Source organism: Bos mutus, chromosome 18 (assembly GCF_027580195.1).
Source record: "Bos mutus isolate GX-2022 chromosome 18, NWIPB_WYAK_1.1, whole genome shotgun sequence".
NCBI lineage: Eukaryota > Metazoa > Chordata > Mammalia > Artiodactyla > Bovidae > Bos > Bos mutus.
In genome coordinates this window covers 18,709,599-18,729,836 of record NC_091634.1, presented here as the reverse complement: position 1 = coordinate 18,729,836, position 20,238 = coordinate 18,709,599, and the positions used below count along the sequence as shown (strand labels likewise).

The following is a 20,238-nucleotide window of genomic DNA, read 5'->3' as shown; positions in this document are numbered from 1 at the left end:
GGAACCCTGCTCACAGGCACGGCGCGGAGGAGGGGGGAGTCTTAATAAATGGCAGTGAGTCGTTTCCATTTTTCTAATGTGCCCTGAAGATTTTATGACAAACCTTTGATGATAAAACACGAAGACGAGGCTTAGAACTGGGTCTCCTGGCCAGCAGCCCCTGTCTGGGTCTGAGCACCATTGTGCTGGGGGTGGTGTGCCCTCCTTCCAGAAAGTCAGTCCTGTCTCCTCCCCCTTCAATCCTGACATGCAAGGGCCCCTGTGCTTCTTGCCCTGAGTCCCCCCTTCTGTGCGCTGAGGCTTGGCCATGCTCCCAGAAGAACATCCAGAAGATTCTAGGGACACTTCCAACCCGGGGGTCAGTGGCCTGCAGGGAAGTTGCTGCCTTGGACCATCCCAGGCATCAGTCCAGCCTGTGTAATGAGCACCACACCTCCAGGGGAACCTCCACCTACTTCAGACGAGATCTCACACTCCCACTCAGTCAAGAGAAGAACGCTGAAGTTTACAGCCGGCAGAGGGGACAGGAGAAAAGTAGTTCAGGCCATTTTCTTCTCTTGTGCACCCATCCATCTAACTCACCCAAGTGTATTTCCTGACACCAACTGTGGGGCGGACGCTGCAGATTAATAAGATGCTGGGCCCTCTAAGGGGAAGTTCCTAGGCTCCAAGGACACAGGCCACAAAACAGCATCCTGGGCCATGACAGACATGTGCCTGTGGGTAGAGCAAGCCTGAGGCAGAGATGTGGGCCCACCTCACCACTGAAGACTGAGTGGTGGCACCGGCAGTAGGGGGTACCCTCCTCAAATCTGGCCAGGGACACCCCAACATGCAACAGTGTCCCAGGACAGTTCAGTTCAGTCACTCAGTCATGTCTGACTCTTTGCAACCCCATGGACTGCAGCACGCCAGGCTTCCCTGTCCATCACCAACTCCAGGAGCTTGCTTAAACTCACGTCCATCGAGTTGGTGATGCCATCCAACTGTCTCATCCTCCGTTGTCCCCTTCTCCTCCACCTTCAATCTTTCCCAGGACAACCACCTTCCCATTGCCTCTAGTCGGGGGGGGCAACATCATCTGCTCCCCAGGGTCACTTGTCCTGCCTCTCCCATCCCCCTTGCCCTTCAGGAACAGACTCCATCTCTTGTTCTCATCTCTGCCTTACCTTTTCTCCAAGGGGAAAATCGCCCCCACCCTCCACCCCAGGAACCCCCTCTCAGGGTTCAGGGACCCACAGATCAGATGCCCCCCTGCCCTGCCTGGCTGAGGCTGCAAGGGCAGGCACCGCTTCCCATCTGTATCCCCCATGGCCAGCCGCAGGGTGGGCAGAGCACACAGTAGGTGCACAACAGTGCACCCACCTGGCACTTGAGCTGGATTAATGCCCCTCATCACCCTCAGGGTGGCTGCTTCTGGCCCAGAGCCTCAGGATCATTTCTCGGAGGTGTGCCCTGATCCCCAGAGGAGGTGGCAGTGGGGCCGGCCTGGGACAGGTAGGGGGCGGGGGGGTGGGGTGGGTGGTGGTGGGAGACCAAGCAGTGTGTAGACAGATGTAAGCTCTCACCAGAGCTCAGCTTGTCAAGAGGCTCTCCTTCAAATGACAGCCAAATGCAACATGCAGACGTTGAATCCCAACTCACACAGGCCAACTCAAAAAGCACAGCTTTAGACAATGTGACCTAGACACTTGTAATATTAAAGATGACTGTTAACTTAGTGGTTATGTGAAAAGGAAAAAAGTACCCTCATCTGCTAAGACACCCGCTGACGTATTTACAGGTGAGATGACTCCATGTCTGGGGTTTGGTTTTAAACACTCCAGCAAAACAAAACTAAACAAAAGCCCTGATGGGGACTTGGGTGTTCATTACACTCCCCTGTAGGTGCTGTTGTTCAGTCGCTCAGTCATGTCTGACTCTTTGGGACCCCATGGACGGCAGCCCGCCAGGCTTCCCTGTCCTTCACTATCTCCTGGAGTTTGCTCAAACTCATGTCCACTGAGTTGGTGATGCCATCCAACCATCTCATCCTCTGCAGTCCTCTTCTCCTTTTGCTTTCAATCTTTCCCAGCATCAGGGTCTTTTCCAGTGAGTCTACTTGGGGAGTATTTGAAATTTCTCATTAAAAGAAGAAAGAAAAAAAAAAAAGGCCTCTATTGCTTGGGGTCAGGGAGTGAGGGAGCAGGAGGAGGTATTTCAAGTGGCTGGCCCCTGACCCAGGGCCCACACCCATAGGAATCCCAGGGCAGATACCATGTGGCAGCAGGAGACCACAGGGAGCCAAGAGTCCTCCTCTGGCAGGAGTGACAGAGCTGGGTCCCTGAACACTCACCAGTTCTGTGCCCTCTCGTGGGAAGGCACAGCAGCGGGGCCTCTGAGGCCATGTTAACCTCTTATGTCCCAGGATAAGAAGAGAGAAATACAGAGGACTCCTTTACAGGTTATTATACTGGAGAAAAAGATGCCTACCTCCAAAGCCCAGGATGACAATGACCATGAATGTCCACGATGCCCACAGCTGACTCTGTCTGCACCTCACCCTCACCCTGAACTGATGAGGTGGGCTGTCAGAATAGGCTAGGGCTGTGGAGGCAGGCCAACCCCAAGGGCACCTCGGGTAGACTTGGGCCTTGCAAGGGGGGAAGGGGAGCAGCACCGAGCTCTTACAAGGCCAGGCAGGAAGGCGCAGCCCAGGATGGATGGTACAGGGTAAAACATTTTTTTTGTGCTCACAACATTTCTGGCATCAAATAAGTGGGTTTTCCACACTAAGCAATTCTCCAGTTCTCTGTGACACCTTCTGACACTGACTGCAGGAGTTAGTTGCAGACGCCACAGATTAAGGGCTCCATACCACAAAACTGGCCCCTCTACAGGCACCAAGCCCAAGCCCAGGCCCCTTTTACTAAACTCTGACTGATCAGCCTGAAATCAGGGGTTCCCACCAAGCCTCGCCTTGGGTTTCATAGTCTGCTAGCATGGCCTGCAGGCTCGGGAAAGTGCTTTACTTGCTACAACCACTTTATTATGAAAGATAAAACTCAGCAAGGGCTGAATGGGAGAGCAGCACAGGGCCAGGTGTCAGGGGAAGGGCAGAGCTTCCAAACCCTCTCCAGGGGCACCACCCTCCCACCACCTCCCCACGTTCACCAACCGAGAGGCTTTCTGAACTCTGTGGTTTAGGGCTTTTATGGAAGTGCCGTTACCTCCTTGGATACACGACTGATTAAATCACAGTCAGAACTCAGTCTCAATCTCTAGTGCCTCTCTCCTCCCACTCTGAGGGTCCTTCACTAATATAAGGGGCCTCCCTGAGGGCTCAGTTGGTAAAGAATCTGCCTGCAATGCAGGAGATCCTGGTTCGATTCCTGGGTCAGGAAGATCCGCTGGAGAAGGGATAGGCTACCTAATCCAGTATTCTTGGGCTTCCCTTGTGGCTTAGCTGGTAAAGAATCCACCTGCAATGCAGGAGACCTGGGTTCAATCCCTGGGTTGGGAAGATCCCCTGGAGAAGGGAAAGGCTACCCACTCCAGTGTTCTGGCCTGGGGAATTCCATGGACTGTGTAGTCCATGGGGTCACAGAGTCAGACACGACTGAGCAACTTTCACACTCACTCACTCATTAGTATAAACTCAGGTGTGGTGGAGAGGGGCTTACTGTAAATAACCATATGCTCCTCTCCATGAGGGGATCTCAAAGGTTTTACAAACTCTGTGCCAGGAACTGGTGGTAGAGACAAAACACGTATTTCTTATTATGTCACTCGCGGAAAAATGGCAGCCTCTTCAGTGTCCTCTCTCCACAGGATAGGGGCTCCCAGGTCGTGTGGCCACTAGTGGGAGACTTGGGAATGGGGGCTTCCTGCCCCGGGAGGCGGGTGGGAAGGCAGCCACTGGGGCAGCTTGGGGCTGACTCCGGGGCTTCTTCATGCCCTGGGGAGCAGCCTGCTGACCCCTGGGTCCCGGAGTGGGGCTGAGGAACTGGCCGGGCCACACCCAGGATAGAGGGGCAGCCCCCGCCCCACCTCACGGCCCCCGGCTGGCAACGGGCTCAGCCACAGGACGACGGAGCTCTCCAGAACGCTTTATGAGCCACTTAACCATCCCTTGACCCAGTCGTCCAAGCACAGCAGACATAATGGCAGTGTTTACACATAAAAATGGCAAGCTGTTTTACTAGCGGCTTTCAGAGTCACAATAGCAGCTATTTGGTAAAGTTTCCCACAAATGGCAGAAAGTCCAAGAGTGGAATGCTGGGGCACTAAACCACCCTGAAAAGTAATCAAAGACCATTACCATCAAACACTCTGCCAAGAGGCAGGGAGGTGGCCCCATTGAGGAGAGAAATCCTCTCTGCCCACGACGTTGAGTCTGCCCCTAATCCCCGCTCAATCTGTGCGCCGGCCGCCGCGCCTCATCTGTTAACTCGCTCTGGGAACATCAATTACCGCTTTTTACATTTTAATCTTTACCCAGAGAAACACGGCAGCTTACCTTTCCATCTCATATTCTTTCATTCCCACTTTTACAGCCTTCATTACCTGGAGGACGGATATTAAGCAAAGACATTTGTATTAAGGAGATAAGTAACACTGCCTTATAAATAATGTATAGCACTTTTTCCAAAGAATCACTTCTTTAAAAAAAAGAAAGATATGTGCGCACAGTGGTGCAGAAATGTGACAAATTAGAACTCTTCTTTTTTAAAAGCTCCAAAGTCATACAGTTTATTTAAACCACTCCAGAGCACTTCTATTCAGCAGTCAATAAACACCTCGGCAGGCGAGTGAAGATTTAACCAAGAAGTGTTGGGTGAATACTTACTGCTCAGAAGGCCATGGCCACTATCCTAGAAGGTTTCCCTCCTTATAAAACACAGACAACAAGAACTGGAGCAACAGACTCCGTTGCTCCCAAGGATCCCCGTCCGTCTCCTGACACAGGGCTACAGAGGTCAGTGAGTAGGCACGGGGCTAGCCCACTCAGCCAGACTCATTTTGGGAAATAAACTTTCTTCGGGTCAAGTGGAAAGGTCTGGGAAAAAAACATGTGAGGGTGTTTTCAGAAAATGTTTGATGGTAACAAATGTGCTTGATTCGTGGATAAGGACTACAGATTTTTTTTTAAGGGTTTTATTTATTTATTTAAACTTTCAGCCACACCCTGTGGCATGTGGGATCTTAGTTCCTCAACCAGGGAGTGAACCCACACCCCCTGCATTGGAAGGTGGTCTCTTACCCACGGGGCCACCAGGGAAGTCCCAGGGACCACAGATTCTTTCAAAGGAGCTGGGACGGTCAGGATGCCAGGAGGTAGAGTCCTATTCTCCCAGAAGCGGGTACTTCTTGTTGGGAAATTCTCTGACAGTGGGAGTTTTAAGGTGAGAAACTGGGGCAGAGCCTCTGTCCTGCGTGTCCTGTCCCTACTGGGGAACAGTAAGGAGCCAGCACTGTGCTTCCAGCCTGCAGAGGCACTTCCTGCTTGCTGGTGTGGCCTGGGGACCAGTGCCACCCCGAGACTGTCCATCTCAACACTCCCCTCTCGGCCCACACAGAGCAAGGCTGCTTCCCTGGCCCTCCCGAATGGCAGGTCCAACGAGCCAGCGCCCAGCTTACCTCCCGGTGGGCTTCACTGGAGATTTTATTGGTGTAGCGCAAAACCTCCAGCTCCATGTCTGTCTTGAAGACCCGGCTGCAGAGAGGAGAGAAACAAAGCAGCAAGTCAGCGACTTCCAGTGGGAGCTGGCCGACCCCTCCAGGGAGACTCTGCACTACACGCTGCACAGCCTGAAGAGGAGCCTGGGGCTGCAGACGGGCTGCCTGGGCGTGGGGCTGGGCAGAGGATGGGCCACCAAGCCTCAGGGATAATAAACTGAGCTAGGCATGGCCCTCGAGACCCAACGCCAGCCTCAGGGGTGTGGGCTGTTTCCAGTGATGACATTGGAAAGCCACTGTGGGTGGCAGAAGCCCAGATTCTGTGGCCAGAGACAGCTTGCCTCATGTGGACTCAGCTTCCTCATCCATTAAATGGGAATACAGCTGCATGGTAACACTGCACGCATGCGTGCTAAGTCCAGCTGTGTTTGACTGTTTGCAATCCTATGGGCTGTAGCCCGCCAGACTCCTCTGTCGCGGCATTCTCCAGGCAAGAATGTTAGAGTGGGTTGAAGTGCCCTCCTCCAGCATGGCAAGGCTGCTGGACCTGAATCTCAAGTGTGCTGACTCCAGCACTCTGCCCAGATGGCTCAAGAGTTCTCCCATTTCCTCCTCACCTAGCCCACAGGTCAGGCAGCCTTGGAAAACCACGTGACTCAGGCCCCTAGCATGAGACAGGGTCATGGTGGGAACAGGGACGGCGCGGGAAATGCAACAAAGACACCCTGCCATCCCCTCAAGGCTCAACTGTGCCTCCTGCCAGCTGCACTCCAGGGGGGTCCTCCCAATAAACTCACATTAGTTTGCCCAAATTTGGTTTGGTTTCTGGTCTCTGCAATCAATCAGAAGCCTAAGTCAGACTCCTGTAGAGAAGCTAAATAAATATTCATTTTCTATTTCTACTCATTTGAAATAAGCAACTGTAGGTCATGAGCGTTTAAACTCCAGCCCTGATGTGCGTGGAGTCCTTGGTGCATCCCTGATGGCCAAGTCTGGTCACTTTATGAAAGATGACCTGGCTTCACCAAAGGGCCCACACGGCCACCTCTCCTCTCACAATGAGAACATGCTTCAGCCCCCTCAAGATCAGCATGGTGGGGGACTTCCTTGGTGGCCCAGGGGTTAAGAATCTGCCTTCCAATGCATGGGACCCGGGTTCCATCCTTGGTGGGGGAACTAAGATCCCACATGCCACAGAGAAGCTAAGCCTGTGCGATGCAACTAGAGAGTCTGTGCACCACAACTAGAGAGTCCATGTTCTGCAGTGGAAGATCCCTCGTGCTGCAACTGAGACCCGACACAGCCAAAAACAAGATCAGCACCGCATACTGTCATGGTGATAGATTAACGCCTGCCCCTACATCCAGAATGCACTTGGTCTAACCACTGTCCTCCTCTGAAGCCCGGTGGCTCTGAGCTAGTCTCAGCCAAGGTGGCTGAGGATGGCGTGGAGCACCCATCTCTACCAGATGCAATCCCCAACACACGCTGTCTCCATGGTGCCCAGCTGGACAGCCACCAGCCATTTCTCACCAGGAAGGAAGGAAGGCATTGTACGGCACAGGGACACCTTCCTAAGCCTATAAAACCTTCTGGGGGAACATGGGAAAGATCAACCACCCACCCACTGAGACTCTGTCCAAACAAACACTCTTTCTTTATTGAGGACCAGACCCGGAAGTCTCAGCCTGCTCTTTATCATCATAAAGGTACTCTGGCTCCACCTCCAGGTGCTGTGAGCAGTGCCACCTCGGGGAACCAAAAGCTGGCTCCTGTGCCCCGGAGGGTGAGGTCCAAACCCACTCGCAGGATAACCCAGGGGCCCCTGGTGCTTTGATCCTGCCCTACTTAGCACCAGCCCTAAGATCTGTGAGGGGGAGTGGACCTCTCTATTCTCTGATGCAGTGATGACCAGAGTGACAGCACCCGTGGGGACCAGGCCCAGGCTGCCCAGCCTCTGGTCCTCCACCTCTCTTCAGCCTGGTCCAGCACTCTGGCCACACTCTTGCTGCCACTTAAACCCCTAGGCTCTGTGCCCATCCATCAGCACGAGCTTGGCCAAAGCCCCAAGAGGCACCAGCCCCAGCCCAGGCCTGTGTGTGTAGGACAGGAGGGCTGAACGGAAACCACTCGGCCGGGCGGACAGACAGCGCCACCGCCACCGGCCTCCAGTGCTCTAGGTCTGCCAGGATTCAGAGCAGAGCGTGCAGGCTGCTCTCAACCTCCCCCACCACGGAGAGGGCTCCTTCTCACACGAATGAACTCACCTCCTACCTCCCGGAGAATGCAGAGGCCGGCGGGCAGGTGTGCTCTCGCCTCTCCTCCAAACTCCCAAGCCATCCCTCCAGTGCACGCCCTGACCCAGTACAAGGGAAGCGTGCCCTCTTATCAGTGAGACTCAGCCCTGCAAGATGCAAGCCTGGGCTCAGCACCTGCCGCTCTTCCTGGAAGCTCCATGACTGCTCACCTCGTCCTCTGGCCAAGCTTTCTCCCCACCTCCTGGCCCCGTTTCCAGAAAGGAAACCCGGACAGTCCTTGCCCCGGGAGAAGAGCTTTTATGAGCCTCTTCCCTGGCTTGTCCCCTCTCCTTGTCTCCTTCAGGCCCCTGGCACTCTCCCAGTTCCCCAACCACCAATGTGTGGGATGATGACCTTCTCACAAGCCCAGAGGCATCAGTGACCTCCTGAAAGCAAGAGGCACCATGACGCCTGCCTCCACTGGCCCATCCTCAGCCACCTCATCTCCTCCGTCTCTCTTGGGTCATCCCCTCCCTAACCCCCACCCCACCCCCAAGCTTTGCCGCACAACCTGTTCCCAAACCCCTGGCTTGGGTATAGGCCTCTCAGCTGCATTCTACCTGCAGGACTCCCAAGGCACTCCCAGCTCAGCAAGGGAGAGACTCCCACACTTCCACGAGCTCCCACCTCCAGCCACAGCTCCCCATCCCTACTGCCTAATACACAGACCTGGGCAACCTCTCTCTCATCACTCCAACATCCAACTGATGACCAAGGGCTATGATCCCAACTCCACAACCTCTCGTGCTGCTCCTTTCTCTTTGCCCCACCCCTCTCTCTCCAGCCTGGACCACCTCTCCTAGCTCTTCTGGCTTCCAGCCCCGTCTGCTTCCTGGACCACAGCTGTGGCTCTTCAGGCAATGCAAATATGGCCAGGCATTCCCCAGCTTAAAACCTTTAGTAGTCCCCAGATGTCCAGACGAAGTTAAAACAAGGACCTATACTCAATATTTTGTAATAACCTACAAGGGAATATATGTGTGTGTGTGAAAAATAACTGGATCACTGTGCTGCATGCCTGAAACTAACATGACACTGTAAATCAATTATTGTTGTGGCTCAGTCGCTTAGTCGTGTCCGACTCTTTGTGACCCTGTGGACTGCTAGCACGCCAGGCTTTTGTGTCCTTCACCATCTCCCAGAGTTCGCTCAAACTCACGTCCGTTGAGTCAGTGATGCCATCCAACCACCTCATCCTCTGTCGTCCCCTTCTTCTCCTGCCTTCAATCCTTCCCATCATCAGGGTCTCAACAACCCCATCTGGTGACCCTGAGGCTCTCCAGGGCCCACCTGACCTATCTCCATCACCTAGCTACAGCCTCCTTCCCCGTCCCCCACCAGGGACCCCTCTGCCTGGAACTGGTTCTTGCCCTTTCATTCTCTGGCTTCCACCTGAAATGCCCCTTTCTCAGGGCTGGCTCCATCCAGTCCCTCACCAGGCAAAATTCCCTCCCTCTATTCCCTGTGCAGTAAGCGATCATGCTTGTAATTTCTTTTTCACTTAAGTCTCCCTTTAAAGTCCACAGTCCCGGAGAGCAGGGTCCCAGAGTCAGAACAGTGCCTGGCCCAGAGCAGACAGACAGGACCTGGGCATTAAAACCAAAGCTGGAAAACACCTTACTTCCAACCAGGAGAGAGAATGGCTCATCTCAAAAAGAAAAAGAGGCCTCCCCCATCTCGCCCATCCTGGGTTGTTCCCCAGGTCAGCGTGGGATGTCGCCCAGCCTGGCAAGTCCGAGGCGGGACGGGGAGACACAGCCTCCCCAGGCCTCAGCAGCCTACCCCACCCCACCACTGCCCGCCCCCCGCCATACAGGTAGGAAGAGGCAGCCCCAGGGGTTGAGCCCCAGGAGCCCACCTCACAGACTCTTACACTTGCTTTGGCAGCATATATACTTCCCAGGCTCTCCACTCCCCTCCTCTCTGCAGCCTGGACACCCTCAGTCTTGAAATAAACAGGGAAGAGACTCCACCAGCCAAGGAGAGAGGGCGCTGGGAGCCCAAAACCAAGCTCCCTTCCAACAGAAGTGATAAGCATGTCGAGCCATCTGAGGCCCAGAGTCCTGTTTTCTTTTCCAATTTCACTTTGGGGAAGATGACAAACTCGGCCTCTAGTTGATTTACTCAGGACTTATATTTTCAGTCATGTTAAAAAAAAAAAAAAAAAAAAAAAACATCAAGCAGAACCAGGGTGAACTGTCCCGAGAGGGCAGTTCTCCAGTGAAGCCAGCCTGGCTGAGCCCAGGCCTGGCCCTGTTGAATCCAAGTTTTAAGGGCCCTGAAAGTAGACAGCTGCGTGTGCTGGCTAACCCGACTGCCCATGGGTACTCTAGGGCTGATGTCTCGCCCTGGTGCTGGGGGTCTCAGCCTGGCCCCATTAACTGCACAACACAAGCATGAGAAACTGTTTTTAGGATTGTGGCAGGAAGCAGTAAGACTTTCCAGTGTTCCGCAGTTTCTCCTCATCTGCAAGAAGACTCGATGCCCTGAGACTGAGAAAGCTATTTCCTCTACTGCCGAGCACAAAAAGGCAAGAAAGGTGATTCTGCCGTGGTTTGGCCTCTGCAGACCCAGCAGCCTTGGAGTGACGGAAGGATGCTGAGTGTCACACTGAGTCCCAGCTTTGCCCAGCCCGAGGATATATGGCATGGGGCTTAGAAACATCACCTGCGAAGTGTCCATCCCCAGGAGAGGGTGGAGGTCACCTCCTCCATGAGGCATCAGAGGACCAACAATGCTCAGCATAGGATGGCACTGACGCCCCTTCAGATGTCTGGGCAGAAGGCAGTTCAGGCTCTTCTAGCAGCAAGAGGAGGTGCTTGATGTGTGCAGGAGGTGAGGACACTCAGGCAGAGCCCCTGCTCGTGGCCAGGCCTGTGAGTACCACCACATCAGGAGGCCGCTCAAGGAGAAAGGAAGCCCCACATGAGAGGAGGGGAGAGGAGGGGAGAGGAGGGGAGAGGAGGGGAGAGGAGGGGAGAGGAGGGGAGGGAGAGGAGGGAGAGGAGGGGGAGAGGAGGGGAGAGGAGGGAGGAGGGAGGGGAGGGGAAGGGAGAGGAGAGAAGGGGAGAAGAGGGGAGAGGAGGGGAGAGGAAGGGAGAGGAGGGGAGCAGAGGGGAGCGGAGGGGAGAGGAGGGGAGAGAAGGGGAGCGGAGGGGAGCGGAGGGGAGAGGAGGGGAGAGGAGGGGAGCGGAGGGGAGAGGAAGGGAGAGGAGGGGAGTGGAGGGGAGCGGAGGGGAGAGGAAGGGAGAGGAGGGGAGAGGAGGGGAGCGGAGGGGAGAGGAGGGGAGAGGAGGGGAGCGGAGGGGAGAGGAGGGGAGCGGAGGGGAGAGGAGGGGCTGAAGGTCCTGAATCCCTGGCCACAGGCCTGAAACGACAATAACTGGACCAGGCTGAGATTCATTTGTGCAGTCCTTTTTTTTTTTTTTCTTTCCCTTAAATATTCACAGGTCACAAAACTGCCTCTGGGCATTAAACCCAGGATTAAGACATCAATTAAGCAAGGTCTGAATGCTCCACTGATTAAAACAGTAGTAAGACAGGATGAAGGATTTCCAAAATCAGTCTCTAAGCATCTAAGTGCCACAGTGTTGAACAAAAACCAATTTGAAAGGGACAGGAATTCCATCTCTCCCAGAGATGGATGTGCAGAGGCAAGTTCTGAGGGAGCCGTGGACAGGAGTTCAATACCCCGGGACCCCCACAGACATTCCTTCCCTACGCCGCGACCCAGGGATGCAAAGGGTAAAATCCGGGAACAACAGGAGGGAGGCAAAGGAAAGAGCTGGTTGGAATTACATATTCTCAGGAGGCTTGATCAATACGTCTTCTCAGAGAAACCAGAGCCGCGAAGAAAGAAAACAGTGGTTGAGCTCAGCTGTGAGTTGAGAGTGCCTGAGAACTGACCGGGGCCAGGCAGTCGTGGGCCACGTGCGGGGAGGGCTGGGACCAGGGCCTGACGCCCCGACATCCTGTGTCCAGCCTTCTGGCCCACAGTAAGCCAGGTTCTCCCTCTAACCTCAGGTCCCCACTTTCCACTCCGCTTTCTGGCTGACTTAGGGCTAAATGCCTACTCATTGGGAGGCAAAGACAGCAATCCTACCGGAATACTTTCCATATACACACCAGAGAATCTAGGTCATCATCCACATACCCTTTCTAATCTGGGACATGTTACCCAGGATGCAGAATCCTGGTGCACGTCGGCCCCAAACCGTCCACACCTCACTGTCTCCTGGGCAGTAGAAACAGAAGGGTCTCCCCACTGCCTGATGAATACGCACGGGCCACCTCTGCTGGGTGTCCAGCACTGGCACAGGACTCAAGCTAGCGTGGTATCACTTAAAACCCGAGAAGGTGCGTGACGATGGCTGACATGCTTGCTCTTTTGTGACGCTTCCAGAGGTGCTGAACTGAAACCCACAGCACGGAGCTATTAGACAGCACAGAGGCATCTCCTTTTATTTCCTCATCCACCTTCAGATCAATTTAATCATCCGCCGAACAGGAAAGTAGAACCACAGCCTAAATTATGGAAGTGAGACGCCTGCTCTTATTAAGTTTCAACTTTTGACCTCCATGTTCCCACTGTAATACCCAGCGCGAGGAAAGAAATGATCAGTTATGATCTCGTGTTTGTGGGGGAAGAAGAGTATGATTACAGCGGAATTTACAAGAAATCAAAAAGGTACTGCTCGAGTGAATGGAAAACAATAAAAGCAGTCACAGAAAGGAAATGAATGACACCCAAAGGGAAGGGAAGCTTCTCCTGTGCTAGGAGAGGCCTCCAAATCAGACTGGCTCCGGAAAGGATCCCAAATCCCCAGGCCAGCTGCCACCTAGGAGCTGGGGTGTGTGTGGGTGGCACAGTGTGGTTCTTCCACCCCACCGTACCCTGGCCTCACATGAGATCTATTCCAGGGGCTCTGAGCAGGTTGGGTGGCGAAGAATGAACCAGCTGATAGTGGCTGACACTCAGGCAGCACCCGCACACCACAAGAGGCTCCTCAGAGCCACATGGGGCGGCATCTGAGCCTGGAGCCACTGGCCTGGGCTTAGCTCCCGGCTTTTTCTTGGGCAAATCACTTCCCTGTGCCTCAGTCTGCCCACCTGCAGCATGGGGATGATCAGAATCCTACCTTATAACATAAATAAAATGTCTCTTCAAATGAGGTGAGGGGTGGCACACAGGAAGCCTCAAAAGGTGCCAGCTGGTGGTCCAGGGGTTAGGAATTCACCTTCCAACGCGTCGGACGTGGGCTCACTCCCTGGTTGGGGAACTAAGATCCCACATGTGCGTGTTCAGTTGCTCAGTCGTGTCTGGCTCTGTGCAACCCTATGGACTGTAGCCCACCAGGCTCCTCTGTCCATGGGGTTTCCCAGGCAAGAATGCTGGAGTGGGTTGCCACTTCCTCCTCCACAGGATCCTCCCAAATCAGAGGCTGAACCTGCATCTCCTGCATTGGCAGACAGATTCTTTATCACTGTGTCACCTGGGAAGCCATAATCCCCACTCGCTGGGAGGCAGCTAAGGCCGGGTGCCACACAACTACAGAGCCTGTGGGCTGCCCTGAGGGCCCAGTGCAGCCCCAAAAAAGCGACTGCCGTTGTTATTAGGATGTGTTGTCATTTGACTTCTGCCCTCAGTCTTTGAGCCATTCACCAAGGGAGACCGCATCTACTTTGCAGTGGAGGAAACTGAGGTATGGTGTGTTATACACTAAATGCTGTGTTCCCCTCAAATTTATAGGTTGAAACCTATCTCCAATGTGATGGTATTTGGGGGTAGCACCTTTGCGGGGTGCTTTAGGTCATGAGGGTGGAACCCTCACGAATGGGGCTTAGCACCCTTAAGACACCCTAGAGGACTCCTTTACCCCTTCTGCCATTTGGGGACACAACATGAAGATGCCGTCTGTGAACCACAGTGGGTCCGTGCCTTGGCCTTGAACCTCCCAGTCTTCAGAACTGGGGGAAATAAACTTTGGTTGCTTATAAGCCACTCGGTCTGTGGTAATTGTTAGGCAGCATGCATCTTCACATCCATGCTGTGAGTCAGGCATTACATCCCCATTTTACAGATGAAGAAGCTGAGGCTCACAAAAGTTAAGTGACTTCCCAGGGGGCAAGGGGGCATATAGGGGGTGGCTGGGGATAGAATTTGGATATGCCTGACTGGACACTTTTCCCATCAACGCAGGTAACTTCTCTCCATGGAGCCGAGAGAAAGAGGGTGGTAAAAGCAGCCAGGACACAGGGCCCGAAGACACATCAATGAGCCATAATTTAACACCACGGAAGGCCAGTCTCTCCTGTAAATGAGGGGCCTACCAGCCATCCCACCCAGAGTCCTTCCGTCAGTGACCAGAGAGGAGGGCGAGGGTGGTGACTCCCAAAGAGCCCGCCAAGAATGACCGCAGTCACTACAGAGGCCGGAACCCACGCTGCTAAACACACCCCTGAGGCCGTAAGCATGGTGTGACATTTCTAAAATAGTTCCATGGCCATCAAATGCCAAGTAAGTCCTCTCTGCTGAAGGCTTTAATAAGACCAGGAAGTAGTTTATCAGTGCAGGATCTACCTCAGAGCAGTGGAAATGTCACTAAAGTGCGCTTGTTCCAAAATTACAAACTAATGACTTGTCCCTCGGGAGATGTGAGGTGCACAACCCAGCCCTGGCCTCCAAAGCATCCGGAGTGTCAGCAGCTGTGGGGGATGTCATGTGGAGGAGTGGACACGGTTCCTGGGCATCCAGGATTTATTCTTCTACCAGCTGCGGGTTACAGAAGGGCCGGGCATGTTACTTCGTAAAAACAAGAAGAGATGGGGGACTTCTCTGGTGGTCCACTGGCTAAGACTCTGTGCTCCCCATGCAGCCGGCCTGGGTTCAATTCCCAGTCAGGGAACTTGGTCCCACGGGCTGCAACTGAGAGTTCGCATGCTGCAACAGCTCCTGCATGCTGAAACTAAAGATGCCACATGCCGTAAGGAAGATCCCGCCTGCTGCAACTAAGACCCGGCGCTACCAAAGAAATACATAAATATTTTAAAAATAAAAAGAAAACTAGAAGAGGTGGCTGTGAACTGGCAGGACAAAGGCCCTCATGCTCCAAGTGTGCGGCCGGGCCAGGCACTGGGCCAGGGCTGCCGACAGAGCTGCTGGCCCACCCGCCCCCAGCTCCCCCAAGGGTTGGTACCGATGCCAGTCGACAGCCCTCAGATTTTCACCTCTGGCTCAACCTCTCTCCCACCGGCAGCTGCCTCAAACTCAACACACCACAAACAAGTCCCTCAATTGCCACAGCACCGGCGCCCTCTCAGTGACACAATACCCAGAGCTAATTAGGACAAAAACCCAGAGTCACCTTCAACTGTGCCCCTCACTCGGGCATCAAGGCCGGCTTCTCTCAGGAGCGTTCTGCTTGCCTGCCCTTTCCTCTCAACTCTGCCACCTATCCCCCGCTCCCCAGCAGCCACCTGGACCCTGCAGCAGCCTCCTAACTGGCAGCTCCCATTCCTGCCCCACGACTTAAAAAAATGCAAACCTGATCCCACCACTCTCCTGGTTCTACTGTCTCAAGACAAAGTCTGGGCAGACAGCACGGGCCGCCCGGCCCTTGCCCGTCTCTCTGAGGGGCCATTTCCACAGTGTGTGGCCCTAGGCTGGCCACACGGAGCCACCAAGCTTTCTCATCTCCAGCCTTTCAACAAGTGGCCCCTTGGCCTGGATCACGCTCTCCTTCTCCCCCTCTCTACACTGCCCCCAACCTCATGAGCTGACCCGTGCTCACCCTCAGGCCACAGTGTTCCCAGGCCCCAAGACCAGATGAGCGAGGTCTCCCAACCAGATGGTGAACTTGACGAATGGCCCTAGGGTCAGATGTGAGGCACCCACACGCCTCGAAGTCAGGGGGTGACATGGCAAAGGCCCTGCCTCTCCTCTCTCCTACCTTCACAATAAGTGCAGCCATATGACAAATAACACACATTTTAGTGCCATCCAAGAGCAACTCGATGGCTTAGGAAAACTGGCAGCAATCAGAGTTGAAGGGTCTCTTCTGGGACCCAAGTGGAAGCACCTGGCCCCGCTGTGACCCCACAGAAAGAACACGGCAGCTAGGGACTACCACTACCAGCCAGGGGATAAAGTGGGCAACATAAGACACATAAAAAGGAGGCCAACGAGTCAAGACATACACATGACATAAGGAAAACATGTTTACCTTTTGGGTAATGGAATTATGTATGATGTTTATTTTTATTCCTTTCACTATTGACTTCAACTGAGCTATGTAAGTTTGGCTCCTTTATGGTAAAATTTTTTTTAAAAAAAGTTATAAATAAAGAAAGGGAGAAATATAATTGACATTCGAGTGACTTGTGCCCTTCTGGAAAAATAGACCAACTGACAAAAAGAACAAAACAGAAGAGGCTGAGAGAAGAGTTTCTAGGGACCAGCTTGTCTAAGGGGCTCCCTGAGACAGGGTGGGTGGGAACGGCGGGGTCTCTCCCCTTCCTGGGCTGAGCACAACAAACAGCCACAAGCCATACTCACCACTCCACGATCTCTGGATGAAGAATGGTATTGTTGACATTGAACCTAGAGAGAGAAAACAAGTCCATTAGTTCAATGGTCTATTCATCTCCCAGCAAGAAATACTTCATTCGAGACACATCAAGAGGGCTTCCCTGGTGGCTCAGTGGTAAAGAATCCGCCTGCCAATGCAGGAGACACAGGTTTCATCCCTGATACGGGAAGATCCCACATCCTTCGGAGCAACTAAGCCGTGCGTCACGACTATTAAACCTATGCTCTAGAGCCCGGGAGCCACAACTACTGAGCCTAAGTGTCCTAGAGCCCATGCTCTGCAATAAGAGAGGCCACCGTAATGAGGAGTCCGTGCCCCACAATCGGAAAGTAGCTCCCGCGAGCCACAGCTAGAGAAAAGTCTATGCAGCCATGGAGACTCACCACAGCCAAAAGTAAATAAATAAAAGACATACGGAGAGAAGATCTGATCAAGAGAACTTTAACTTCGTGACTCTCTGGACAACAGAAGGCCTGCTGCTCACTTCCTGCAGCAGACTTGGCAGCTCAGACTGTGTTCTCCAAGTGCAGTCAGTTGGAGAACAAGCTGCTTGGCTGCAAAACACAATCTTCCACCCTCACAGACAGGTAGCATAGCCGCTTCCATCAAGTATATCAACATATACATAATAGAAGTCCCAGAAGAAAAGGAGAGTGATAGTGAAGCAGAATATTTGAAAATATCATGGCCAAAAACTCTCCCAATTTAATGAAAAACACCAGTGTTAATTTCCATAATGCTTAATGAATTCCAAGTAGGATAAACTCAAAGAGACCCACATCCAGACATATAATCAAATTGTCAAAAGAAAATCTTAAAAGCAGTAAGAGAAAATAAATTTATCACATACAAAGGATCTTCAGTAGTAAGATTAATGGCTGATTTCTCATCAGAAACTACGGGGGCCAGAAGACAGAATACAGAGGGAAAAAAAAAAAAATCTGTCAATCAAGATTCCATATCCAGCAAAGCTATGCTTCAGAAATGAGAGAAATTAAAAACAGTTCCAGATAAATGAAAACTGAGAGAAGTCATAACTAGAAGATCTAGCCTACAAGAAATATCAAAAGGGATTTTTCAGACTATAGTGAAAGGAGTTACTGGAGAGTATCTAGGATCCATATGAGAAGAAAAAAGGCAGGGGTAAAGTTAATCACATAGGTAAGTATAGAAAGGGTAAATGCATTGTTTGTTTGTAAGTCCTAGTTTTCTCCTATCTGATTTAAAAGACAGTTGCATAAAGCGATAATTATAAACCTGTGTAGATCACCACAAGATGATAAAGATGCAGTCTGTATGCAGTAACAGCACAAAGGAAGTCAGCATAATTCTTGTGTACTAGTGAAACCAGCTGCTATTAATGCAAACTATATTATTATAAGTTTAAGAGATCATTTGTAATCCCCTGGGTAACCGCTGAGAAAATAAATAAAATAGACAGAAAGCAAAATAAAAAAGGAACCAAAACTCAACACTGCGAAAACCTCAAACACAAAGAATGAGAGTAATGGAGAAACTGAGAAATAAAAACAATATATGACACACAAAACTAGAAACAAAATGGCATAAAAAAAGGTCTTCCTTATTAGTAATTTAGATGTAAATGGATTAAAATTTCTAATTAGAAGACAAGGATTGACAGAACAGATGCAAAAAATAACTCAACTACATGCTCTAAAGAGATACTTTAGACTCAGACACATGATGAAAGTGGAAGGATAGGAAAAGACATATTATGCAAACAGAAACCAATACATCCAGAGACTGGAGTATTTTTCAGCCATAAAAATGAGCAGAGTACTGATTCATGCTACAATATGGATGAATTCTGAAAACAGGAAGTGAATGAAGCCAGACATAGAAGGCCATGTGTTGCAGGATTCCATTTATATCAAATGCTAAAGTAGGCAAATCTACAAAGACATAAAGTAGATTAGTGGTGGGCAAGGGAATCATTGCTAATGGATATAGGGTTTCTTTATGGATGATGAAAATATTCTAAAGTTGACTGTGATGATGATTGCACAAATCTATAAACATATAAAAAGCATTTAATTGTATAGTTTAAGTGAGTCACCTGGAAGGTATATGAATTATGTCCTGACAAAGCTGTTTTTAAAAACGTACTGAATATATACATAATTAATTTTATTACATACAAATTTTATTCTAATAAAACTGATTTATAAAAATTGTCAGAACAGAAATGGAAACAGATAAATCAACAAGAATAGTTTGAGATTTTCACATTACCTCTTCTGAGGACAGTACAAGCAAACAGAGAAATCAGTAAAGACGCAGAAGATATGAACAATATATTAATCAACTTAACTTCATTGACATATACAGAACATTACAGCCTACATGCTGCAGACTATGCTCTCTTTAAGTACACATGAAACACTTATCATAATGAACATATATAGAAAGTTTCAATAAATTTCAAAGGGCTGAAATACAGAGAACATTACTGATTACAATAGAATTAAACTAGAAATCAGTAACAGAAAGAAAAATATAAAATCCAAAATCGAGAATTAAGCAATAAACTTCTAAATATCCACTCTTCAAAGAAGAGATAATAATAAAATTAGAAAATAAAAACATGAAATATCATAACTGGTGAACTGCAGCTAAAGCAGTGCTTAGAGGAAAATTTAAAGCTCTAAATGTAGATAGTAGAAAAGAAAATTGAAAACCAGTGATCTAAACTTCTATCCCAGAAATGCCTTCTTCTTTCTCAAGAAGCTAGAGAAAGAACAAACAAAATGTAAAGAGATTAGAAACTTTTCAAAGCAAAAATCAATGAAATAGAAAACAAACACGTAACTGAGAAAAACCAAGTTGTTCTTTGGTAAAATGAACATAACTGGAAAGGGAACCCAAGAAACAAAAAGATCAGGTTGGGGCAAATCCCTGACACTGGTGTCACATATGACTCAGAGCTCAAGCTGTCAGTGAGACAGCGGGGGAAGTGCAATGTAGCCCAGCACAATGTATGGGCCTCAACAGAGAAGCCTTGGCCGGCCTTCGACCCTCGGGATTCTGAGTCCTGCTCCATCTCAAGCCAGGAGATTGCACGCAGGGCGTACAGGATTGTGACCAATCAGAAATCCTCCAGGGCCTCAGTGTCGGGTGTTGGAAAGCACCTATCTAATGCCTCGGTTGTGTAGCTAGTACCCCCACTCCTGGCTGAAGAAGGGAAAGGGGAGAGGAGAGAGAAGGAGGCGCTAGCAGGCTGAGAGGTGTCCACAGTATCAAAGCTTTCAGGATCCCTAACTAGAAAAATAAGACTACTTCCTGAGAAGTCAAGCAAAATGTTGTAGAATCAAGCCCTACTTGTGAAATATCAAAGCGACCACAGACAGCCAATGTGGCGCAGAGTGAAGAACAGAGAAGCAGATGACATAAATAAAGACGGCAATAGAGACTCTGTCTCCCATTCTGCCAAATGTCACTCTGATGCTGGGAAAAGCAATGGCCCATCTCTTCAAAAGCCAAACATGCCAATAAAATCTCACATTACAAAACATACATACACATACACACATGCTCACACACACAAACGAACAGCAAGGTGACCCAGCACAAAGACCCAGATGCAAACACACAGACACACACAGGCAGGCATTTGCTTAGAAAAGAGGCACACGCAGACACACACACAGATGTATATTCACAGACACAGGCAAATA

At 51.0% G+C, this 20,238-nt stretch overlaps 1 protein-coding gene across 1 annotated transcript in view; it reads right to left on the bottom strand.

The window, feature by feature from the left end:
• PEPD (peptidase D) overlaps window positions 1-20,238 on the bottom strand; it is a 118,875-nt gene that overhangs the window by 68,822 nt on the left and 29,815 nt on the right. Inside the window, exons 7-9 of the mRNA XM_005893914.3 lie at window positions 16,510-16,554; window positions 5,620-5,695; window positions 4,499-4,545 (exon numbers count right to left, since the gene is read on the bottom strand). Coding sequence (XP_005893976.1) covers window positions 4,499-4,545; window positions 5,620-5,695; window positions 16,510-16,554 — 168 coding nt within the window. The remainder of the gene's footprint in view (window positions 1-4,498; window positions 4,546-5,619; window positions 5,696-16,509; window positions 16,555-20,238) is intronic.